The 24,457-nt window shown below is 39.2% G+C and overlaps 1 protein-coding gene across 2 annotated transcripts; it reads right to left on the bottom strand.

The window, feature by feature from the left end:
• Positions 1-501: 501 nt before the first annotated feature.
• On the bottom strand, positions 502-17,995 carry LOC311078080 (uncharacterized protein). 2 transcript variants are annotated; one of them, XM_084106760.1, is made up of 10 exons: positions 17,174-17,995; positions 16,334-17,057; positions 15,224-15,550; positions 14,802-15,146; positions 2,029-2,061; positions 1,866-1,940; positions 1,521-1,549; positions 1,355-1,429; positions 1,137-1,205; positions 502-1,021 (listed from the first exon to the last, which is right to left on the bottom strand). In XM_084106760.1, the coding sequence occupies exons 2-10, from the start codon at positions 16,392-16,394 to the stop codon at positions 911-913; spliced, it is 1,125 nt and encodes a 374-aa protein (XP_083962886.1). In that variant the 5' UTR covers positions 16,395-17,057; positions 17,174-17,995; the 3' UTR covers positions 502-910. The 2 variants fall into 2 exon arrangements, with proteins under 2 accessions (XP_083962886.1, XP_083962885.1); XM_084106759.1 differs by having other exon boundaries at positions 16,334-17,995.
• Positions 17,996-24,457: the final 6,462 nt, after the last annotated feature.

Below are 24,457 nucleotides of genomic sequence, written 5' to 3'. Positions count from 1 at the left end.
GATATTTAGATATACTATTCTTCAAAAAATATATTTGTTTGACAGGGAAGCTGTGCGCAAACAGAAATATATATTATTTTTCAAAAATAAAAAAAAAGCACCCCAGAAAAAAGGGCACTTTCTCTCCAGGAATAAAAATGGCAGGTGCTCCAGCGCCCTTTTGATGTCTATGTGTGCACGTGCCTGGGTACGAGGTCAGTGTAATGGTCATCATAATGAACCCTTCGCTCGACGTTTGGACTTTAGCTGATAACTGACTAGTTTATTGTCTGTGTGAATCGAAACATTCAGACTTTCACATCAAAACTATGAGGGTTAATTTCAGCTTATAAATATTAATATTTTGTTCTCAAATTCAAATCTACAAGCTCTCAAATTTTGCTACTTTTACCTTCATACAAGTATTAATTTAAAACGTGAATTCTAACTTTGAAACTTTCCAGCAAGAGCAAGTTTAGTTACGTCTGTTTTTACAGGAATGGAAGAGACAAAAACTTTTCTTTTAACTCATGATTTTTCGTGCTCTTTATTGTAACGTGAAAAAAGAAAGAAATAACTGACACTTAATTTCGTGACATATACACACTGCAAAGTCAAATTTTAGAATATTTTATGACAATATAATGTGAGCAGACACTGATGTAATTCTCAGACGGACGTCTCTCTGTAGAAGAAACAGCTGATATACAAGCTGAAGCAAGAGGATCATTTCAGCATGAGCTTCTGCATGAAGATGAAGGTTTTCAGACAGAAATCCAGCAGATAAACAGACTCCAGTCATCCCATACACAAAAGAAGAGGCTTGAACAAATATCTGCTCGTTCACACACAAATATATAATTCCTCCAAAAACCAGAGAGATGAAATCTTCCCGTCTGCTCCTGATATGATGAGCTCATGATCTGTATCATTAATGTTTATTTGTGAAGGTCTTGTTCTTGTTCACAGAGGCGTAAAGTTGATCCTTCGGTTGATCTTCTCTTCCTCTGATGGCAGCATAAGTCACTGTATCATCATGATCCTGAAAGAACAGATTCTGTCCATCAATGTTTGAACTCCAGCGATTATTATTATTATTATTAGAGCATGAGCTTCATTTATCTGAGAGTCAAACTCATGTGCTGGTATCTACTCACATTGAGTGATTTTACAGGCTTTGTATTGGATAAAGTGACCTCAGAATAAGTCACATCATCTGTCTGCTCCTAAACATCAATGCAAACGTGCAGAGAGTCAAGTTTAACACACAGAACAGACATATCTCTCACTATAATATGTAGAATAACACAAAAGCTTTTAAATCACATTATTGAACAGACAGTGAACGTAATGTTTGATGATTTAGTGGACTCACATTGGCTCTTGCAGCGGGAGGAATGGACATGTTGATCGTCTCATACGTCCCTTTATGTTCATTCTCATCTTTGACCTTCAGAACAAACAGTTAAACTGCATGAATGACACTTTATTGAGCTTTAAAGACAGTAATCAAATCTAAATCACTGCATTACTGAACTTACCGCAGAGTCGCCAGTCCCTCTTTTATTATCTGAAAACAAGTGCATTATCAATTTTTTATTGGTTTTTATGATAAAACACACATGAAAAAAACAATGTTAAGTATTAAGATTTTCAACAATCAGATTTTGTTGAAGCATTAAAATGAATAATAAAAATGATTGTTGACTTGATTACTTGTTGATATTGACATTACAGGATTTCTCAGCAGGAATAAACTTCTGTTTCTGTAACTTCTTTCATATAATCCACATGTTTCTATGATACTTACAGTCTGAACATGATGTGTTTGTTTGCTCATCTGAACTGTTTTTAATTGTTGTAAAGGAGTAAATCTGAAAACTCACCAGCTCTTTTTCTGCAGATCAGCCAGAGAAGAGCAAGAAGGAGAACAGCGACTGCAGCGACAGAAATCACTATGACTGAAGAAGAGATCGAGCACAGAGTCAGAGACGGACAGGGCAGATTGGAGACAATTATAGACAAAGACAAAACACTGTGATTATGTACCTGGTGTGTTTGTAGTCGAATGATCCTGAGAGTCTGTGAAAAGGAATTGGGACAATTAAAGACAAAAGCCATCGACAATGGTGACATGCTTCATGCCGCAATGCATGCTGGGAGCCAACCATAGTATAAAACGCATGGCTCCCAGCATGCATTGCGGCATGAAGCATGTCACACCACACAACTCTATATAGTATGATATAGCACAGATATGTGTGGATACGTTTATAACGCACAAAGCACTCGTGGCGCTCGTGGTGTATGACAACATGAACACACAAACTTCATCTCCAGAGCTGCTTTGAGAGTCACTTAATGAACATTTTACTGTTTAATTTGAGAAAGACTATTTTCATATCATAAACACAGAGAAACTTCAAGATCTTCACGGCAACCTGTCAAAATAAAAGTTCAGTTTAACTTGTGACAGAAATATATTACTATTATATATTACTATGTACTATTGTATTACTATTGTACAGTATAATGTATGTCTTAATGAAATACTACTTTATTTTAAAAGGAATAATCACTATTTTTCTTCCATGTTTTAAACCTCTGTTGTGCAGCACTTTGCCAAAAAAACGGAAGGGTTTATTTAAATTTCATCAGCAAAAATCTTTATCGGCAGGTCACACTTACCAAAAAAACGGAAATCGGAATCGGCCAAGACAATTGCATTCGGTGCATCTCTAGTATAGACAGAGTATTAGTTAAACTGAAACATTAAAAATATAAACAGCTTACCAAATTTAGTGTGACAATTAGCTGGGAGAATAGTCAAATTGCCCCCCTCTAGTTGATGACTAAATATTTGCAAGTAAAATCTCACAATTGCAGCTGTTTGACTCAAATATATGGGTTGAAAACCCCTGCTCTAACTGAACTTAATTATATTTACTACTAAAAAAAAAGGTAACACTTTATAATAACGTTCAGTTGTAAGTCATTTATAAGTGGTTAGTTAATGATGAACTAATCATTTACAAAACAATTATAAATGATTAGCAAGTGATATACTAACATTTTATATATGTTTTGTTAATTCCGTTACAAGTCATTTACAAGTGATTAGTAAATGATTAACTAATTATTTATGAAACATGAATATGTGGTTCATTAATGTTTAATAAATTCTGTTATTCTTTTTGTATGTATGTAGCAATTAGAGGGTGCAGAAAGTGTTGTAAATGCCTTGTATACACATACAGATCATTTGTAACAGTGTTCAACACAATGATGTGTAAACGCATGAATAAATCATTTACAACACTTTCTGCGTCCCCTAATCTAGTGTCTCCTAACGAATGATGTGTGACACATTTACAAGTGATGAATAGTTTACACTTTAGATTAGGGGATGCAGAAAGTGTTGTAAATGATTTATTCATGTGTTTACACATCACTGTGTTCAACACTGTAGTGTGTAGTGTAGTGTGTAGTGTGAGTGCTGACTGGTGAGGGTATAGACAGCTGTCTTCTGTAGTGTGTAGTGTAGTGTGTAGTGCAGTGTAAGTGCTGACTGGTGAGGGTATAGACAGCTGTCTTCTGTACTGTGTAGTGTAGTGTAGTGTAGTGTGTAGTGTAGTGTGTAGTGCAGTGTAAGTGCTGACTGGTGAGGGTATAGACAGCTGTCTTCTGTACTGTGTAGTGTAGTGTGTAGTGCAGTGTAAGTGCTGACTGGTGAGGGTATAGACAGCTGTCTTCTGTAGTGTAGTGTGTAGTGTGCACTGCAGTGTAAGTGCTGCCTGGTGAGGGTATAGACAGCTGTCTTCTGTAGTGTGTAGTGTAGTGTGTAGTGCAGTGTAAGTGCTGACTGGTGAGGGTATAGACAGCTGTCTTCTGTACTGTGTAGTGTAGTGTGTAGTGTAGTGTGTACTGCAGTGTAAGTGCTGACTGGTGAGGGTATAGACAGCTGTCTTCTGTTGTGTGTAGTGTAGTGTGTAGTGTGGTGTGTAGTGTAGTGTAAGTGTTGACTGGTGAGGGTATAGACAGCTGTCTTCTCTGAAACACATGGAGTCTAACCACTGTGCACCTGATGTGAGCAAAACATACAAAAAATGTAACATAATTTATTAAACATTTATGAACCGCATATTCATGTTTCATAAATAATTAGTTAATCATTTACTAATCACTTGTAAATGACTTGTAACGGAATTTACAAAACATACATAAAATGTTAGTATGTCACTTGCTAATCATTTATGAATGTTTTGTAAATGATTAGTTCATCATTAACTAACCACTTATAAATGACTTACAACTGAACGTTATGAATCTAAATGATGGTGGGGGGCGGGGCCGCAGTGGGCAAGTGATGTAACCTGTGTTGCGGCTGGACATCAGTAACACCTGTAACAATGCAGGAAGCCTAGTTTTGGGGTAAATCTCTTTCACCCCACTCCCCAATACACACACATGCTGGCTGCGTGGGGCACTAAATCTGTTGCCAGCAGGCTAATCTGCTGAAAGCTTAGACTTGTTCACTGAGTCTGGAATATAATTAGGTATCATAATGAACTAGCCTAATTTATGGTACTAATGACTTGCTTTTATATTTGTTGATCAGGTAGACAACCATCTTCCAAAATGACCTTTAAAAATTCCAGTTAGTGAATGCTTGTGCATATACACAGGCTTTATGTCTCACTCGTTTAACATTCACTATCAATATTTCTATTCATAGCTGTAACTCATATACAATTATAAAGATGTCTTTGACAACAAAGACATCTGTTAGTTTGTATAAAGGCTTTGGGAGGGTCAATGGTTGACCATTGTTTGTCAATCATCAGTCGTTTAAACAGAAGTTTAGTAACCGACTAGTCTAAAATCCAATATGCAATATACAAATATGACATTAAATATTTAGAGATTTTTCTACATGTTCAAATCCTTACTGACCTTTGGAATCAACAGCAGGCCAACAGTAGAAGCAGTGTGACATCAAGATATGATAAACCTACTAAACTATAACAACCGCTTCATAATGTGTTGTATATAATTAATTATTTGGACATTTAAATCCTCTTTCTTTTGTATCCACAGGTTGATGACAAATGAGCTTTCCTGTAGCTCAAACAGTAGAGCGTTGGCGCTTGCAATGCCAAGGTCATGGGTTTGATTCCCAGGGAAAACAAGAACTGATAAGAATGTAAATGTGTACCTTGAAATGCAATGCAAGTGCTTTGGATAAAAGCGTCTGCCAAATGCGTAAATGTAAATGAGGTAATTGCCAGTTTCAATATGAAGTGTGGGAAGGTGAAGCTTACCTTCACCAAGCTCCATCTTTACAATGTTGTCACAGGTAAAAAAAAACAGTAACCTCATTGTACCTTTCCGTTTGATATCTTTAATTTTTCAGAACTCTAACGTAGGGGTACCATCTGACGATCAGATTGCCATCTGACGATTTTATATTGTGATCGATCTTGAAGACGTCCACGTTCTACTTTTCAAGCAAATCTTAGAGATCGCAAACTTTTATGTCCTCGTAACAGCAGGACTTTTATTTTGACATGTGTCCCCAGTGAAGCTGACTTTTATTTTTACGGGCGACCCTGAGCACACAGCGCTCCTATTCTTCGTCTTCATTAGTTTATGGTCTCTGTTTAACAGTTTTGTCTAAAACGTTACTGGATAGAAACTGTTTGTTGGATAGAACAAAGAAAGTAAACTGTATATGAAAAAGTATTATAGTGTTTGCTTTTATATTATTTGTAACAAAGCGCAAATTAAATATTATTTTAACAGAAAGGCAAACACTATTAATACTTTCACATTTACCATGAGCATTCAGCAAATATACGCATTTATATAATTTAAACAAATCTTTGAATATTTAAAAAACATTTAATTTCACAATCCTTGCAGACTTAGTCGAATCCAGCTGTCAGATATTCTGAAGTGTGCATAGACGGTCAGTCCCGGTCAGTCCGTGTGAATTAGTTCAGCTTCACTGGGGACACATGATCGACAAACTTTAAATTAATTAAATTAATTTTTTTAAATTAATTTTCAGATTATTTATTTACATTCTTACATTCTTATCAGTTCTTGCTTTCCCTATCACCTGTCCATCTGAGGAAATGTCGCCACATAGATTCCCACATTCTTCCGGAATTCGAATGCGCTTGAACGCATCTGAAGCCTATTAGTGATCCAACGCCGGATACTCTTATAGGTTACATCCGTGGATCACGGCTGAACGCGTCTTCTCCACACTCACTTACAAACAAACATGGCGAATATATCAGATGTAAGTAGTGTACCTCTTGGTGCAGGTGAGGACACATTTGAGCTGCACGCGGTGCAGTCTGAGCTGGAAGCTGTTGAGAAACAGATCCACGACCTTTTAGTGAGACAGGCCGAGCTGAGAGACAGGTGTTTAGCTCTTGAAACATCACGCGCCGATGCACACAAATCAGTGATTAACGTTACTAACGTTACCCGCTGACTCCGACCTCGTCTACTCCGTGCGTTACTCAGCATCGGTCCCGAGCGCCGAGGTCGCGATCAGCCATGGTCTCGTTCACTCCGGCTCCAACACGCCACCACGAAGCCTGGGTGGTTCCGCAGCGGAAGACGCGAGTCAGGTCTAGACCAAGAAGATTCTCTCCGCCCCTCCCGGTTTTCGAGTTATCCACACAAAACCGCTTCTCCCCTCTTCGCGAAACCGAACGCGATGCTGTGATCATCGGTGATTCCATCGTTCGGCACGTACACGCTACGTTAAGTAAAAGTAAGGTGCACAGTCACTGCTTTCCTGGTGCTCGTGTTTCTGAAATCGCTGCTCGCGTTCCCGAGATTCTGAACGGTGACGAGCGCGTCGGAACTGTGGTCTTGCACGCGGGAGTGAACAACATCAGGCTGCGCCAGACGGAGGTTCTGAAGAAAGACTTCAGGAATCTGATCGATACGGAAATAACGATCATTGTGTCAGGACCGCTTCCCACGTACCGACTAGGTCATGAAAAGTTTAGTAGATTATTCGCGCTAAATGAATGGTTAATGTCATGGTGCAATGAGCAGAAACTGCTCTTTGTAAATAATTGGAATCTGTTTTGGGAGCGTCCTAGGCTTTTCCGTGCCGATGGCTTACACCCAAGCAGATTCGGAGCAGATCATCTGTCGGATAACATCTCCAAAATGTTAAATACCATTAGATGACTAGTAACCAAAAGTCCAAATCATAGTCTCTCCTGCACCAATTTAAATTTAAATGATATAAATACTAGTGTAGAACATTGCATAGAAACTGTGTCTATTCCTCGTTTAGTGAGACCAAATAATAATTCTACTGCAGGATCTAGGAAAAATCTAATTGTTATTAAAACAGAAAATGTTGCTATTAGTAAACAAAAACAATTTTTAAAGCTAGGTCTTCTAAACATTAGATCACTCACACCTAAGGCAATTATTGTAAATGAAATAGTCACAGATAATAGCTTCGATGTACTTTGCCTTACTGAAACCTGGCTTAAACCAAATGATTATTTCGGTCTAAATGAGTCTACTCCATCTGGATACTCCTATAAGCATGAACCCCGTCTGATTGGTCGTGGCGGCGGTGTTGCAACAATCTATAGAGATATTCTCAGTGTTACTCAGAAAACGGGTTATAAGTTTATTTCCTTTGAAGTACTTGTACTAAATGTTACGCTCTTAGATGTTAGAAAAAAATCCATATTATCTCTAGCCTTGGCTTTAATACTGTTATAGACCTCCAGGGCCCTATGCTGATTTCCTAAAAGAGTTTGCAGATTTTCTCTCAGATCTATTGGTCAATGTAGATAAAGCATTAATTGTTGGAGATTTTAACATACACGTAGATAATCCAAATGATGCGTTAGGGGCTGCGTTTATAGATTTATTAAATTCCTTTGGGGTCAAGCAAAACGTCACTGGTCCCACTCATCGTCTTGTTTATTAGATCCTATACCAACTAAACTACTGAAGGAAGTGTTACCTGTAGTGGAAGAGCCTCTCCTCAATATTATTAACTCATCTTTATCTTTAGGTCATGTTCCAAGAATATTTAAACTGGCAGTTATAAAACCTCTCATTACGAAACCACAATTAGATCATAATAATCTAGCAAATTATAGACCCATTTCAAATCTTCCATTTATGTCTAAAATACTAGAAAAAGTTGTGTCCACTCAACTGGGCTCTTTCTTGCAAGAAAATTATATCTATGAAAAGTTTCAGTCAGGATTCAGGCCGCATCATAGCACTGAAACCGCGCTCGTTAAAATCACAAATGATTTACTTTTAGCTTCTGACCAAGGCTGTATCTCAATACTAGTTTTACTTGATCTAAGTGCTGCGTTCGATACTATAGATCACACAATACTCTTAGATCGACTACAAAATTAAAAAATCCTGTTACTTTATCCTCTACAGTAAAAGACCTGGGTGTTATACTCGATTGTAACCTGTCTTTTGAAAATCATATTTCATATGTTACAAGAACAGCCTTTTTCCACCTTAGAAACATTGCTAAGCTACGTAATATGCTATCAGTTTCTGATGCAGAAAAGTTAGTTCATGCATTCATGACCTCGAGACTAGATTACTGTAATGCTTTATTAGCTGGTTGTCCTGCATCCTCAATAAACAAGCTACAGTTAGTCCAAAATGCCGCCGCTAGAGTTCTTACTAGATCAAGAAAATTTGATCATATAACACCGATTTTAACATCACTACATTGGTTACCTATAAAGTTCCGTATTAATTACAAGGTATTGCTACTGACTTATAAAGCCCTAAACGGCTTAGCTCCAGTCTATTTAACGGATCTTCTATCACCCTATAATCCATCGCGCTCTTTAAGATCAATAAATTCGAGGCTTTTGGTCATACCTAGGATATCCAGATCAACCAAAGGAGGGAGAGCATTTTCACATTTGGCTCCAAAACTCTGGAATAGTCTTCCTGATACTGTTCGTTGCTCGGACTCGCTCTCCCAGTTTAAAGGAGAAGTTCACTTTCAAAAAAACTTTTGCTGATAATTTACTCACCCCCATGTCATCCAAGATGTCCATGTCTTTCTTTCTTCAGTCGCAAAGAAATTAAGGTTTTTGATGAAAACATTCCAGGATTTCCCCCCATGTAATGGATTCTATTGGGACCCAAACGGTAGAAGGTCCAAATGACAGTTTAAGTGTAGCTTCAAAGGGCTTTAAACGATACCAGATGATGAATAAGGGTCTTATCTAGCGAAACGATCGGTCATTTCCAAAATAAATAAAAAAGTTTAAGTTTTATAAGCACAAACGCTCGCCTTGCTCTGTTCTGTGATGCGCGTTCGTGACGTCACGTAATACGCAATTACGTTGAAAAGGTCACACTTGACGTGTTTACAAATGTGCGGAAGGAGGACCATATACACATTTTCAAATGTATTTGTGTCAGTTTATCGTTTAAAATGCCCATTTCGTGTGCGTATCCTGGGTGTTTTAATATTAAAAAGCCAAAAAGAACATTTTCTTCAGGACAGAAATTTTTCAAGCGTGACCTTTTCAACGTAATTGCGTATTACGTGACGTCACGAACGCGCATCACAGAACAGAGCAAGGCGAACATTTGTGCTTATAAAACTTAAACTTTTTTATTTATTTTGGAAATGACCGATCGTTTCGCTAGATAAGACCCTTATTCATCGTCTGGTATCGTTTAAAGCCCTTTGAAGCTGCACTTAAACTGTCATTTGGACCTTCTACCGTTTGGGTCCCAATAGAATCCATTACATGGGGGGAAATCCTGGAATGTTTTCATCAAAAACCTTAATTTCTTTGCGACTGAAGAAAGAAAGACATGGACATCTTGGATGACATGGGGGTGAGTAAATTATCAGCAAAAGTTTTTTTGAAAGTGAACTTCTCCTTTAAGACTAGATTAAAGACGCATCTTTTCGGCCAGGCATTCATATAATATTTTTAATCTTACAGTTCAAACTACAATCCGGCCTCTAGTTCATAAATGCCAGAGGAGAACTGGCCCCCGACTGAGCCTGGGTTCTCCCAAGGTTTTTTTTTCTCCATTAGGTCACCTGATGGAGTTTTAGGACACCATTAGGTCACTTGATGGAGTTTTTTCGGTTCCTTGCCACTGTTGCCTTTGGCTTGCTCAGTTGGGGATATTTTGGGGATATTTAATTTTATTTTATCAATCAATAAATTCCACTAGAAACAAACCTTGTTGTATTATTTTATTTTAATTTAATACTGTGAAGCTGCTTTGATACAATCTGTATTGTGAAAAGCGCTATACAAATATACTTGATTTGATTTGATTTGAAATATCAGATTGGTATCGCTCGATGCCAGTCTGAATTTTCTTGATGAGAGTTCATCTCAAATTTGGGAAGATCACGATTATGATCATGGATCGTGATTGTTTCTTATAAGATCGTGATATGAAATTTTTGTAAGATCCCCCACCCCTACTCTAACTGTTGTTTTTACATTCATTCTGATGTCTTTTAAATGTTCATTTAGCTTAAGACACTCTGCAAAAACACTTAGGTGTTGCATCTGTGCATTCACATTTTTCTGCTTAGAATGTCTGATCACTATTTGTGAACAGCGTCAAAAGTTGAAATTTCTCTCTTTTGATGAGTTACAGCATGTACATGCAAAGATGATACATGTGTATGGCCCGTAAAGCTAGGGTAGAATTTTTTTCCAGAAACTGGTTGAAAGTGTGTTCCTATCTTGGTAGCTATATATATATATATGACGTGCAACAGAGACGTGAAAAGACTCGAGGCCCAGAGAGAAGGAAATGAAAAGTGGAATAAAGTCGTTATTTTTGTTTGTTTTAGCACACAAAAAGTATTCTCGTCGCTTGATAAACTTAAGATTAAGCCACTGTAGTCACTTGGACTATATTAACGATCTCTTTAATAACTTCTCTGGGCCAGCAAGTTTCAGTCCCTTAGAAGCCTATGGAGGAGTGAGACAGCACTCAGATTTCATCAAAAATATCTTAATTTATGTTCCGAAGATGAACGAAGGTCTTACGGGGTTGGGACAACATGAGGGTGAGTAATTACTGACAGAATTTTCATTTTTGGGTGAACTATCCCTGGTCATTATGGGATGAATGTATGTTTTCATTTTCAATCAAAATGCAACGTCTTTCCAACGTTTGGGTCCAACGTCAATCTAACGTCATATTGACGTCCGGTGCCTGCTGGGTAGACTTTTATTTAGATTTTTAAAAAAATATATTTTCTCCAACAGCCCAAGCACACACACAGGCCTATATAATGGCGTGTAAATCAAATGTATAATTTATAATCAGATCATATCAGATAACATGTGATCAAGGGCTTAGAGCAGGGGTCGGCAAGTAACTTTGGCCGCGGGCCAATATTTTTTTTAGCCAGTAGATGGCAGGCCAGCTACACAGAGTAGGCCTATGGATACAAATTAAATACTCTTATATAGGCCTATAATCACGGAATATGATGGGTCCGTCGCCATCTGTGGATTCGTTCAATCGTTTTTTTCAAATTAAAACCAAAAATAAAAAGATGAAAAACGACTTGTTTATCCATTATTTATTTCCTGAACTAAAATGAAAAAACAAATAACGACGGGTTTTCTGATTTTCTGATTGTGCTCAGATCAAAAATAGAAAAAATTAATTACTGGATTAGACAAATTTTAATTTTGATTTAGAATTTTGAATTTAACACCTTAGGCATATATCAAGGAAATCGTTTTAAACAGATCAAGTACTATTGTGGTAACAGATTACAGCCATTTTAATAAAGGTGTGAATAGCAGTCATGCCTCATTCGCTTACAGTCCGACTTTTGAACTTTATTCCTGTTTTTATTATTATTTATTCGGGACACACACATACACACCTAAGGTTTAAGGAGGTCTGCGCGGGTCAGGGGATCTCTGGATAATCCGTAATTCGTTTGTAATTATAAAACGAAAATACCGTTTTTCTGTTTTTTGTTTCAAAACGAAAAACCAAATATCCGTTTTTGGTGTCAGAATCAAAAAACGAAAAACCATTTTAATAACGGCCCGTTTTTCGTTTTTGGCGATCATTTTATCGTTATTCCTTTTTGAACAAAGAAGGAAGAGAGTCTTTGAACTTCAGTCAATTAGTTTTTCGTTTATAAACCAAAAACGGAAGTCACGTGGTCTATTCCTTTTTTGAAGCGAAAGTAACCGGTAACACTTTCAAAATTTAGATCTCGTTTCCATAATCTCACATTCAAATGTCTCTAACGGAAAGAAGGAGATTAAGTTGCCTATAATAATTCTAAATGCTATACAAAAATTGTGTTCATGTCAATAAATATTAGGCTATTTTAACATTGTACTGTCAGCAGAGAAAAAAAATGCCACAGAAAAAAAATTATGAAATATAAAAAACATAGCCTAAATTAAATAGGACAAAGCCTATCACTCAAATTTCTAAGCAACATAAACGAAAATCATATTGCCCTACTGACAAATGAAGTAGGCTATTTTCTGCCGAACTATTTCAAACATCCTTGCAAAAAAAGAATGTTGTTGACTGACAATGGTTTCAGTACCAAAACAGCTCCTCAGAGCTAGGTGTACAGGTGGTCAGAATGAAGTGCGGATACGCTGTCAAAAGATGTCGGGAGTGGGCTATTGTCAGTCAGACCGCCCGCTCCGTCCAAAGTACACCAGAGTTCTGACCGCTACCGTCTTTTGACACGCGAATGGACACAAGTGGTCAAGCGTAACTAGACGCGGCAGGCGCGAATTTGACGCGCTATTCGCATCCGGTGTGAACGCACAGTTATACTTTAAAATGTAATCCCGCGCCGCATGATTCCCTATGGGTGTTTCACACAGTATGCGGCGGTGAAATCGCCGCGCGACTACGGCTTTTCTCAAGTAGTGGAAGAGTTTTGTGCAGCATTTAGGACTTCCAAAATAATCCGTTTTGGCCCGCGGGCCGCCAGTTGTCATTCCCTGGCTTAGAGCATTTCATTCAAACTTAGTTCAAGAGTTCACCAGTAGAGGACACTTGTGCAACATTGGCGAGGGATGAGCATAAACAGTGGACGTAAACACAGCCTAACCCTGCGTCTCAATGTCCATACTATCCTTCCTAAACAGTGTGTGAGATTAAAATACGTGTCCCAAAGCACAGTATGTTGAAGAGTGTGCCAGAAGTCTCTGGATGGTCTACTATTTCTGGTGGATTTTCGAAGTGTGGATCCGTGCTCACTATAACAACTAGAAGTATACGTCCACAACATACATCCGATTTGGTATCATTTCGGATGTATACGGATATATACAGACCCATGGAATTTGAGCTATCCGGCCAGTATACTCCTGGATTCTTCCGAATTTCAGCAGTGTATACAGGAGTATACTGGTCCGGATACACCTCTTTTCATGCAGTGTGAAATTCAGCGACCTATGTGGCATTTCCTGATGGATCGAGGGAAAAATAGGGCGTTATTAGAGGAGACAGCCATTTTTAGTGGTGTCCGAAACCATAGTGGATGTTATTCAGTGCACTTATTCAATCCCACATTGCACTGCATTAACGAGAGTACATCTTATGTACGATCAACAGCTGTCCGAATTATTCTGATTTTGAATAACTTAAGCCTGGTTCACACGGCAGGATAATTAGGCCGATTTTAGCCCTGATTCACCCCTTCCGACAATCTTAAGGATGCTCCGATTATCGTAAAATAATCTGATCAGATATTCCTGCCGTGTGTGGTGTGTTAAGACTGCTCTCGTCTGCTCGGAAGGATGTTGGGACCGCTCCGATCTCAAATCGGGGATATCCAACATGTTGGATTTTTTTGGCCCGATTTCTCCTCGTGTGTGGTGTCCCCCGGGGACAAACGAGCACGCAGCCTGTGGACTGTGGCGTGTAGCCAATCAGAAAGCGAGGTGACGAGGTGGCGAGGAAACACTGGGGAACAAAATCAAAACAGCCGGCGGCATGGCGCACCAGAAAGTCCGGTGGACGTCGGAGATGGAGGACCAACTCGCCAAACTACAAACTATTGCCACTGCATCCTCTTCGTCCGCCATGATTGTTTACTCTGAAGTCACGTTTGATCTCGAGGGATTTTGCGAGATTTCCCGTCTGACCTGGGAATGTGTGATCGTGTGTGATGTGTTGATTTTGCCGTGTGGCTGCGCACCACACACTGTACGACCAAAACTGTTAGACCCGTGATTTTTTATCTCCGTGTGTGGGGTCTCTCAGGTTTGGAAAATCGGCCGACAATTTTAAAATCGTCCCGTGTGAACCAGGCTTTAGTGAATGAGGGTTTAGGGGGCGCTTTCGGATTCATCCCATGTTCTCAAGCAGTGAAAAATAGAGGACACTGACAACGCACTGACAGACAGGACCGAGCACGTAATATTTAATATGAAACAAAGTCTCAACTTTCAAATTTGGTCAGTCAAAGAAAATTAAATAATAAATAGTCCTACCGTTTTGTGGCTCTTTAATGTGTCGTGACAGATTGCCTCAGTTAAAGCCAAGTTCAAATCCACCGACGTTAATCTACTAACTCTCCTGACTGCTTTGTCGGACAAAAATGGTGGATTTTGATTGGTCAGACTCAGATCGCATGTCAATCAAACTCCCTGCTAAGGATGAATTGATGCTAATTTAAAAGTGAAAGTGAAGTGCACTTCAGCTTTTGTTCCCTCAGTTTGTTCTGGTTCAGTGATACTGATAGACCTTAGTGTTACTGACATTATGAGGGTCTTCTAACACTGTTTTCTCACCTGAATACTTGACAGTGTATCTGACTGAGGTCTCGACTTGATTTCTGTGAGTAAGCTGACATCTCCACTCTCTGTTGTCATCTTCATTCAGGAGTGTTGTAGTCAGAGTGATGTTACAGTGATATTGATCTGATGATGATGATATCTGATATCTGGAGTCTGTCTTCAGATCAACACCAGCCTGATTCACCCACAACAGCTCAAATCCCTCAGAACGAACCCAATAATCACAGGAGAATCCAGTATATAAATACAACTGACAGGAGAGAGTCACAGAGCGGCCTGGACTGATCTCAGTCTGTGAGGATGAAGATGATGATGATGATGATGATGGAGACACTGAAACTGAACACAAGACACAAATCACAGACTCTTCAATCATCATCTGAGTTTAAAGGGAGAATTTTTAATCGTAAACTTACCATGAAGAACATGTAGATAAACATAAGTATGATTTCCTTGTTGTTGGTCATGTCCATTCACATCTATCCATTGTTGGCAGCTGTAAGATCCATAATCTTCTTTTGTGACGTTCTTGATGTTCAGAGAGCAGTCAGACTCCAGACTCAGTCTCTCATGTCTCTCTGTGTCGTTCTTCTTTATCCCTTTAGTAATCAATTCAACTGTTGCTGTATCTCTGCTGTGGGTCCATGTAGTTTTAGATTTGCAGCCAGAAAGACTTTTATTACAGGACAGTCGCACATTTTCACCAGAACTGATGAACACTTTCTCAGCCACTCCACTGATACCTGAAACACAGTATATCTCAGTGATCATTATGATATATATTAATAAATGAAACATAAAACATACCAGCATAAAAAGCAGAGGTTTTAAATCATAGTCTTTATTCTGACTTAAAGCAAATAACACACTCTCCAGAATAAACTATGTAAGGGAAAATGTAGAGCGAGGCGGTTGTTATAGCGAATACAACCCCGACATGCTGATCGGGACCCCGACGCGAAGCGGAGCTTGAATCAGCCTGTTGGGGCTGTATTTGCTATAACAACCGCCTCGCTCTACATTTTCCCGCTTATTACATGGCTACCCACCAAATAAATCAATAATTTGACACAAAATATTGATTTAAAAAGGAGTTTATTTATTTAAAAACGATTTTATTGCTTCTGCTAAAGAAAATAGTCCGTTCCGTCTCTACGGTTAGAATCCTGCGTCCATAGCAACGCTCTGTTTTTCATGGTAACGGTGTGAAATTGTATTTCAGTGTATTTTCTTATATCAAGCATTCTACATTGGAATTCAACCCAATGTAATATTAGTATTAGTCTTTATCAGAGAGCTGTTCAAATCACTGACACACTCTTAATATGAAGATAATTCTTCATCATCAGATGTTTGAGTGACACTATGTCCAGTATCAGGAATAATACAGTATGATCTGTGTGTATCAATACACAACTCTGAGATCACAACGTGAATGTGTGCAAGAATAAACTGAGCATGTTCAAATGAACTCTTTCCAGACTAATTCCACTAAATGTCTTTAGAGAAAATACAGATTTCTTTACCTGTGAGAAGTGAAGAGAGAATGATCAGTCCCAGCAGACACAGATCACACTTATCAGCCATTTTGTGTTTCTGTCAGTCTTTCTCTTCATTATATATAGTTACAGCTCTTCCTTTAAACATCATCAGCTCCTCCTCTGGTTGTTTAAATTCTGCTAGAGTTGCTATAGTGACACTAAAGTGTTGCTTTAAGTGTGTGGAACGTGTGAGAAGTGCATATACTGTAAACCACACTGCCTCACACACATCTGCTCTGAAAAGTTTATTGGCTACTTTTGCACACAAGAGAATTACTGTTAGTCTCACTTCTTTATTTTAGCAGTTTCCAGCATGACATTAAAATCTAGAAATAAAATAATTGCATTATTGGTAATAAAATTAGTTTGCTACTGAAAAGGTTTCCAATATCCATGACTAACTTGTAGAAAATTAATTCTAAAACAGTTTTAAGGTATTTTGAGATGATTAACGTCAGCTCCAGTTTGGTGAAACAGAAAGTATTTGCACACACTTCATGAGCGTCTGTAAAGCAGAGATTAAATGTCTTCAGGAAGAGTTTCTACACATGGATTATAATGTTCTGCTTTACTCTCTCCAGCCCTGAGAAATAGATCAGATCCAGACTCCTTTATTAACACGACAAACACCAAACGCCAGTCATTTTCCCTTTGGCCGGTGGATTTGGCAGTGGCACAAGCCGCTCTGACGGGGATAATTCTCGGTCAGCTGGTTTTGACACACAGACACAGACGGAGATGTTTAAAGCAGGGGATAATTTTGACGTATTTTGCGTTTTGCAACGTATTTCCAATGAGCCAGTGTTGGCTATATTTTATGAATACCTTGGTGTGTCATTATGAGAGTCAGTATGTGTCATCGCCACCATGCTCTGAAGATACTCAAGATATTTCTTCCTTGTAAAAATATAATGGAAAAAAAAAAAATATTTATTATCTTTTATTTTTTCCTTTTGTAATGAAACGGGTCTTGACGGATTTCTTGAGTCACACTGAGAACAATGACACCAATCATGCCGTAGTCGGACCGAACTTGCTGTCCACAGTAATGGTTGTCTTCTGTGTCGGTCACAGTCAGGTTTGTTTGGACTCGTTGTGTTTCATCATCGTCTGCCTTAATCACTCTTTTGTTGTCATGGACACTAATGATTTTCAGGTTTACACTCATCAATCACCATCATCATCATCTCCTGTATTTGTGTTCAGTTCTGGTTCAGTCAGTGTCTGGTGTCGTCTTTAGTGGGTGTGTTGCATGTTACTCTGTTCCTGTTTGGATTACCGGTTGGATTTATTAAATATTCATCTTGGTGTGTGTTTCTACACCTGCGTGACAGTCTCTTTGTGTTGTGGCTTTGAGCTCTAGTGTTTTCAGAAGCATGTCATCGCTGGCTGTGAGAACTCAGTTAGTTTGACCGCACTGGTTTAACCCACACACAACTGTGATCATCTCTGAACCCAGTTTAGGCGGGCCGGTGTGAATTCACACATTCAGAAAACAGTTCCTCTTCTTTCTTGAGAGCAAGAAACCTCTATACGATATAGCTGACTACGCCACCCTGTTAAACAGGGAAATATAAATATTAATGAATTTAACCCCCTACAAAGGACACACAGGAACGTGGTTATCGAAAGGAGGGCCTGAGACTTGGATACCAAAAGATACAAAAAGTTTTATTTCAACACATTCCAATCCCTTTTTATACGCTCCATCATGGAATATAATCGGACACTACATTACATTAATTAAATTAAAACATTACATTAAACATTAAATTAAAAGATTAAATTAAAAGATTAAATTAATTAAAAACGAAACTCGGTACGTCCCACCACATGAAGAAAAGAGAAACACAAGAACTGCAACTGACTCCCAGCCTTAGATGAAATCAACTGAAGATAAAAGAAGACATTAAATCTCTGAAGGTCTTGTCAGATGGGGATCATGTAAAGTGGGTTGAGGGATAGTATGGTTCCTTTGTAATTTGTGTGTTTGATTTCGATTGCAGTGAGATCCTGCGTGCAGTGTCTGTGTGTAAAGATATTGAGCACGTGTGATGTGTGTTTATAATGAGCACGTGTGTTTGTTGACATTGTCTTGTCGGAAGCCTACTGTGGGTGTTTGTATTGACTGAATAGCTGCCACACCTCCCGATCATCATAATCATGAACTCACAGCTCTATAAAAGGTGACTGAAACTGAAACTCACCATGGGTGCGCTGTCCGGACGCTGATCTCTCTTCCCTACGCGCGCGCTCCTCGGCGGGTGAACGGCACGATCGATCGAAGACACGAGTATACAACGCGCGCAAGTATCCCTAGAAAGGGACGTTCTTTTCTTCCTCTCGTAATCCATTGCTTGACGCTGATGGTCTAGCGCTCGCTGTAGCCGCTTTTGCTGAGGACTTTTTGCTGATTCCTTCTAGGGCGGAAAGCCGCCAAGCCTGCCAGACAACTCGAGAGAGTGGGAGAGAAAGGCGTCATCCCCATCCTGGACAGGAAAGTAGTTTTTCTGCACTGGTCCATGAATGAGAGTTTAAGCTCTGCTGCTGTTTTGTCTTGCATTGATTGCCACATTCTTTCTTGTTTGGGTCGGAGGAGTTACGCTGCCGGTGGCGAAGACGTTACTTCCGGGATCCCCCGCTCTGACACGTCTGCACTCGGCCACGCCTCCAGGGAACCCCTGTGCCTCGCGATCGCCTCGGCCTGGTTTGACTTAAACGACCAGCTTAAAGAGCAATTTGGACAGCTGTTGTTTTGTTGTTTGGGAACAGATTTTATTCTATTGTAAAAATCGTGTATTTATTCATTGTGGGAAGATCTGCCCTAGTTTTTACTGAGTGAATTATAAATAAATAAATAAATAAATTGGTTTTAAGGTTTCTAAAATATCTGTCTGGCTCTAGTTCCTGGGCTTCTGTTAGTGTGTAGAGGGGTGTGTAGAAATCAAACTTGCCTGGGGGCATCAGCGACGGCACCAGATGCCGCATAATTGCTGCTTCATCATCCATTGTCTCCTCCTTTTATTTTTCCTGCTGTATCTCACCAGCTCATCTGTCCTCTTTTCTCCGTCTCACTCACGGCTTCTCCGATCTCCGCTTTAATCTTCGTTTCTGTCCGCGCACACACTCTCTCTCTTGAGCATTTATGGTGGCATCGCAACTAACAGTTAACTTTGGTATTGGAGTCTCGACCGTAACACAGAGATGATCATCTTCCCGCAGTGAGAACATCACTGAACGACCTCTACCTCAGTGAGCTTAATGCCCAAACACACGAGGCAACGATCGTGACCATCAGCCGGCACCGCAGGACCTGACCATCCTGACCATCAGGAAACGACCGCATCCAGAAACACACGGGTGGAACGACATCTTGAAAAAGACGCAGTGTCACACGTGTATAACGCTCTTTCAGGGGAACTGTATCTCTCTTTATAGTGCTGAAGCGCACAGGGGAAATGGCAGCAGCACTCACTCTTTCAAGCTGAATAAACAGCAGAATCTCTCAGGCCAGATCCCAATTCATCGGTGCGTTCTGATGTGACGTCGAACTTTACAGTCTGAAAGCTTCAGCCTGATGTGTGTGAAAGTGGTTGATTTCTCAAGGCTTTGAATGCACACAGCGACACCTGCTGGTCAATGCTAATATTGTGCAGAACAAAAATCCTGACAGCACCAAAATGTGTTACATGGTTCATGATATATTAACATATACATGCATAAACACATGTATAAATAAATGAGTTCTTTGAAGTTTTGTTGTTTCATAATTTTGTAACTGGGCAGTGCTTTTGTTGAACAGAGGGAAAGTTTTAAGACTAAAGTTTCTCCTGGATCACGTCTGTTAGTTCAGTTCAACATGTAGCAACAATGGGTTGTACATTAATATTAATATTAGCTCAAATGATCTATAGGGAATTTTAATAATTAATCATGAATATGATTAATATTTTGTATGTTACAGTTACATTAATTTATCGCAGCTGAACTAGATTGATATATGAATGATTACCATAACGGGTTATGGTTCGTCATTAATACATCAATAGTCTTATTTTAGCTCGAAGTTATGGGATAACTTTAATGGAATTAATTCAGTTATCAAACAATCTGTTTGTCCCGCAAACATTGAACGTAAGATTAACTTAACTCTCAAGGAAAATTATCCTTCTTACAAACACGAGAAAGAGTATCTTTTCCAGGCCTTGAAAAGACAACTTTCTGTGTTTGTAAAATTAGCTTACTTAAATCGTACCAAGATAAAGCATATAGCTAAGATCGAACATTTCAGGGACTTAGTAACATGGGCAATTAAAACAGAGTCAGTCAAGGACATATGGAATTTAATAATTGGACTAATACATCGAACTAAGGAATATATCAAACTACACAATACACACGGATTATATGTCTATGTACATAAAATACAGTTAAACAATACAAGATAACGAATAACAGTGAGAGAGAGAATAAAATGATCAGAATTAGAGAAAGATAGAATGACATAAAAGGATGAGAGAGCGGATGAGAGAGAGAGAGAGAAGGATGGGAGATGAGATCGGAAGTGAAAGCAAAAATCTGCGATCAGAGATCGCAGTAGGCTATGGCAAAAATCACAGACAGTAACCCTCGAGAGACCACAAAGAAATTACATTAAAAGTTCAATTCAATAATCGATACTTGCATTGCATATGGTTCTCTTTGTATGAGGAAGGAAGGCAGGGTCCTGCGTGTCGTCTGAGGGGAGGCGTGCGCGTGCGCGTGCTGTGTCTTCCATGCGAGCGCGAGCGCGGGAGGTTCAAAGAGTCTCTTCCTTTGAGGTGAAGTTGCCGGGAATGATTCAGGCTAAGTTCATTCAGCGCGTGAATGAACAGAGGCGAATAGGAAAACGAAACTAGACTATAGAAAAACATAAAAAGAAATAAAAGAGAAGAAAAGAGAAGCAGGCCGAAGCCGGTCCGGACTTGGGTTTCCAAAGTTTTTGAGGAGGGAGAAGAGAGAGAGGAAACTGAAGGTTTAGGCTTTTATCAGTGTCCCGTGTACCATCCCCTTTTTTCGTGGTGGACGAATCCTCTTCGAGCATTCTGAGCAGAAGATTTTCTTTGTGTGTTAATGCAGCCCGACCCTCAATCAGAAGTATGATATTATGCTCAGGGAATTAAAAACGCATGGAACCATAACGTTTATCACAGTCTCTTATCAAAAATCTTCTTCGTCGTGCAAAGGGGATCAAAACAATACTAAGGACGTATATTGACAAAGATAGCAACATAGAGATACATTCTTTTGTTGAACAAAGGCACTTAAAGATTACATTACTGTAATTCAAAAACACAACTATTCTAATATCACACTGGTGAACATGCAAATCACCTGGAACACTCTTTGTACATTTTAATAGTTAGTAAAATGAAATTTTACTAGTGGAAGTCCATATATGTCAATGTGTGTGTGTGTATCTGTGAGGTCGGCATCTGTTGCATCTCGTGGTGCATACCACGTGAGGGGTTGGGGGCTATTTGAGAATGTGTTACTCGGCAAAAACAAAGGTAGTTCTGTGGGCAGACTAACTTGACAGCCTGAGGCGTCATATAATTTTGCTGAGAGAAGCAAGATAGTCCTAGTTGTCCCAAAACAACTGAATGGGGTAAGTCTTGCAATTTTCCTTCAGTACACAAAGAACAAACGTTAGACACAGTAAGGGAATTGTGGTCGCAGCACGTGATAGTATGAGAAAAACAAACAGGGGCCTGTTCGTTGATTTCATTAGGTCGGGTAAAACATTAACCAGGGCCTGCTTGTAGAGACTTGTGTCAGAAAGCTAGTCAATTAGGGCTTTCTGAATATGAACGTGTAGTGTTCATATTTAGTCAGCATGAGAAGAACAATCATGATTCGCTACTTCAGAACATCTGACCGGACAGACGGTCAGTGTCGTTACAAACACATAATGCCACATATACACAACATCATCGTCACATAATACTTGAGCTTCACACAGGATTTTCATTTTAGCGGGGCTCAGCTCCCAATGAGTGTATGTAGTGTTGTCAAAAGATCCACTGAATCCACTCGTTGACAAGAAAGGAGGAAAGAGCCACATATGAAAATATTTTGGATTAGGCTAATGTCACGTTGCTATAAGGGGCCGTTCACATAGCGTGTGCAAATTCGTTATTTCAAATGTAGGTGCGTGACATGCGCGCTCAGAAATGGCTGTGAGGGCAATTGCAGTTGCAAGGCTCAGGGTGGGATACAGCTCAGAGGATTCTGGAGATACAAGCCACAGAAGCACCTCCTCCAGGGATTTGGTCTGAAGTAGAGCAAAGTGAGAAAAATAAAAAATAAAATAAAACCGTTTTGGTGTTGGTGGTGCAGTTAGGAATTAGTATAGTACCTTCAGATCAGGACTTCTCACTCTCAGTCTGTAGGAGTCCCACTCTGACATAAGATCAGACTCCCTCAGTCTTGGGAACTGCTCTGCCATTGTCCTCATCTCAACATCCCCATAGTCTGCAGAGCTTGTCAGAATCTGTCTGGGAGAGAACACACTGAATGCAGATGTGGCATTCAAAACAAGAACAGACAAAACACTGACTACGCCACCCTGGGAATTTCACCCAGGGAATGATTTTACTCCCTTATTGCAATGATATTAATACAATTAAGGACACACAGGTACACGTACAATACAGCCAAAGACGACGTTCAATTTTGAAGAAACACCTTTTATTTCAATAATTTAACAGTCATCTCTCGGGGAAGAGAAAAAAAAAGAAAAAAAGAAAAAAGAAAAAAACACACAAAATAATTTATTTATAATTGCTGAGGCTTACCGATGGAGGAGAAAGGAGTCAAAGGCAGTTAGAAATCCCAGGGAAAGTCCCAGTAAAAAAACACACCACAGCGAACACAAAGGAAAACAAGAAAATCAACAGCACACCGGAAGGGGACACTACCACCCAGACACCAACACCACCATCGGCTCTCGGTCACTGTAATGAAAAGAGAACGAGACACGCACACACACACACCATTAACAAAGATTCACCAAAAAGAATAGAAAAATACAGCAAATCAATATCTTTAAGTGAAAAATAACTAACAACTTGTCACAAAATATAAACAATAACTGCCAGAACCAGCAATGGTTATAAAGAGGCAGTAGAAAAACAAAAAAAATAAAGAAAAATAAATAAATGTATATAAATTCAATAATCAGAGAAATCAACCAAGGAATAAACAAGATACAGACAATAACTGCCAAAACCAGCAATGGTTATAAAAAAGGCAGTATAAAGAAAACATTATATAGATGTATAAATCCAGTAATCAAAAAAAAAAAGATAAAAAGATATATAGATATATATATATATATATATATATATATATATATATATATATATATATATATATATATATCAAACAAGGAATACATACCATTTTAACTAAATTGGAATCAAAACAAAGAAAAAAAAAAAGAAGAAAAAAACCCCCTCCTTAATCAGCAAAATTATAATATAAAGCCCCAACCCCTTGAGCTATATTCAGACATCATAAAAACAATAGCCCACATAAAACAAATGGCAGACTATTGGCCATGCAGCCGTAATTGCCCCGCAGTTATAATGGCAAGACGAGCACACAGCGATCTGCTCCCGTTGCTGTTACAAGGTTCAATACATACACACAAGGCAAACAGTAGTTCAGGAAAACCAACGGTCCAGAAAGACAGCCGTACAGGCCAAAACAGCGTAGACCACACTGCCGTACAGGCAAAACAGCAGCTAGCAAACCAATACTATCTATGAGCGTCCAACACACAGTAACCATCACTGCAGGTAATAACAATAATATTCGCGTAGAGACAACGAAGCCGCTACCCTACCTGTTAGTACAGCAGAGCACACGGAGAGAGCGACCCGGAAGCACAACACAACTTCCGTCACTGACGAGCAGGAGAGGGCGTTAGAAGGACTACTCGCTACATTTATAGGAGGCTAGCTTGTTGGTTGGTAGCACCTTGTCATCTCTGATGACTCTTACTATAGTGTCATACAAAGCTGCAGCATCCCCAGCAGACACTTCAACCAAATGCAGAACTTTGGT

This window comes from Abramis brama (assembly GCF_963993115.1).
Source record: "Abramis brama genome assembly, chromosome: 1".
In the NCBI taxonomy this organism is placed as follows: Eukaryota; Metazoa; Chordata; class Actinopteri; order Cypriniformes; family Leuciscidae; genus Abramis; species Abramis brama.
The sequence above is the reverse complement of the archived record's forward strand: the minus strand, read 5'-3'. Positions and strand labels throughout refer to the sequence as shown.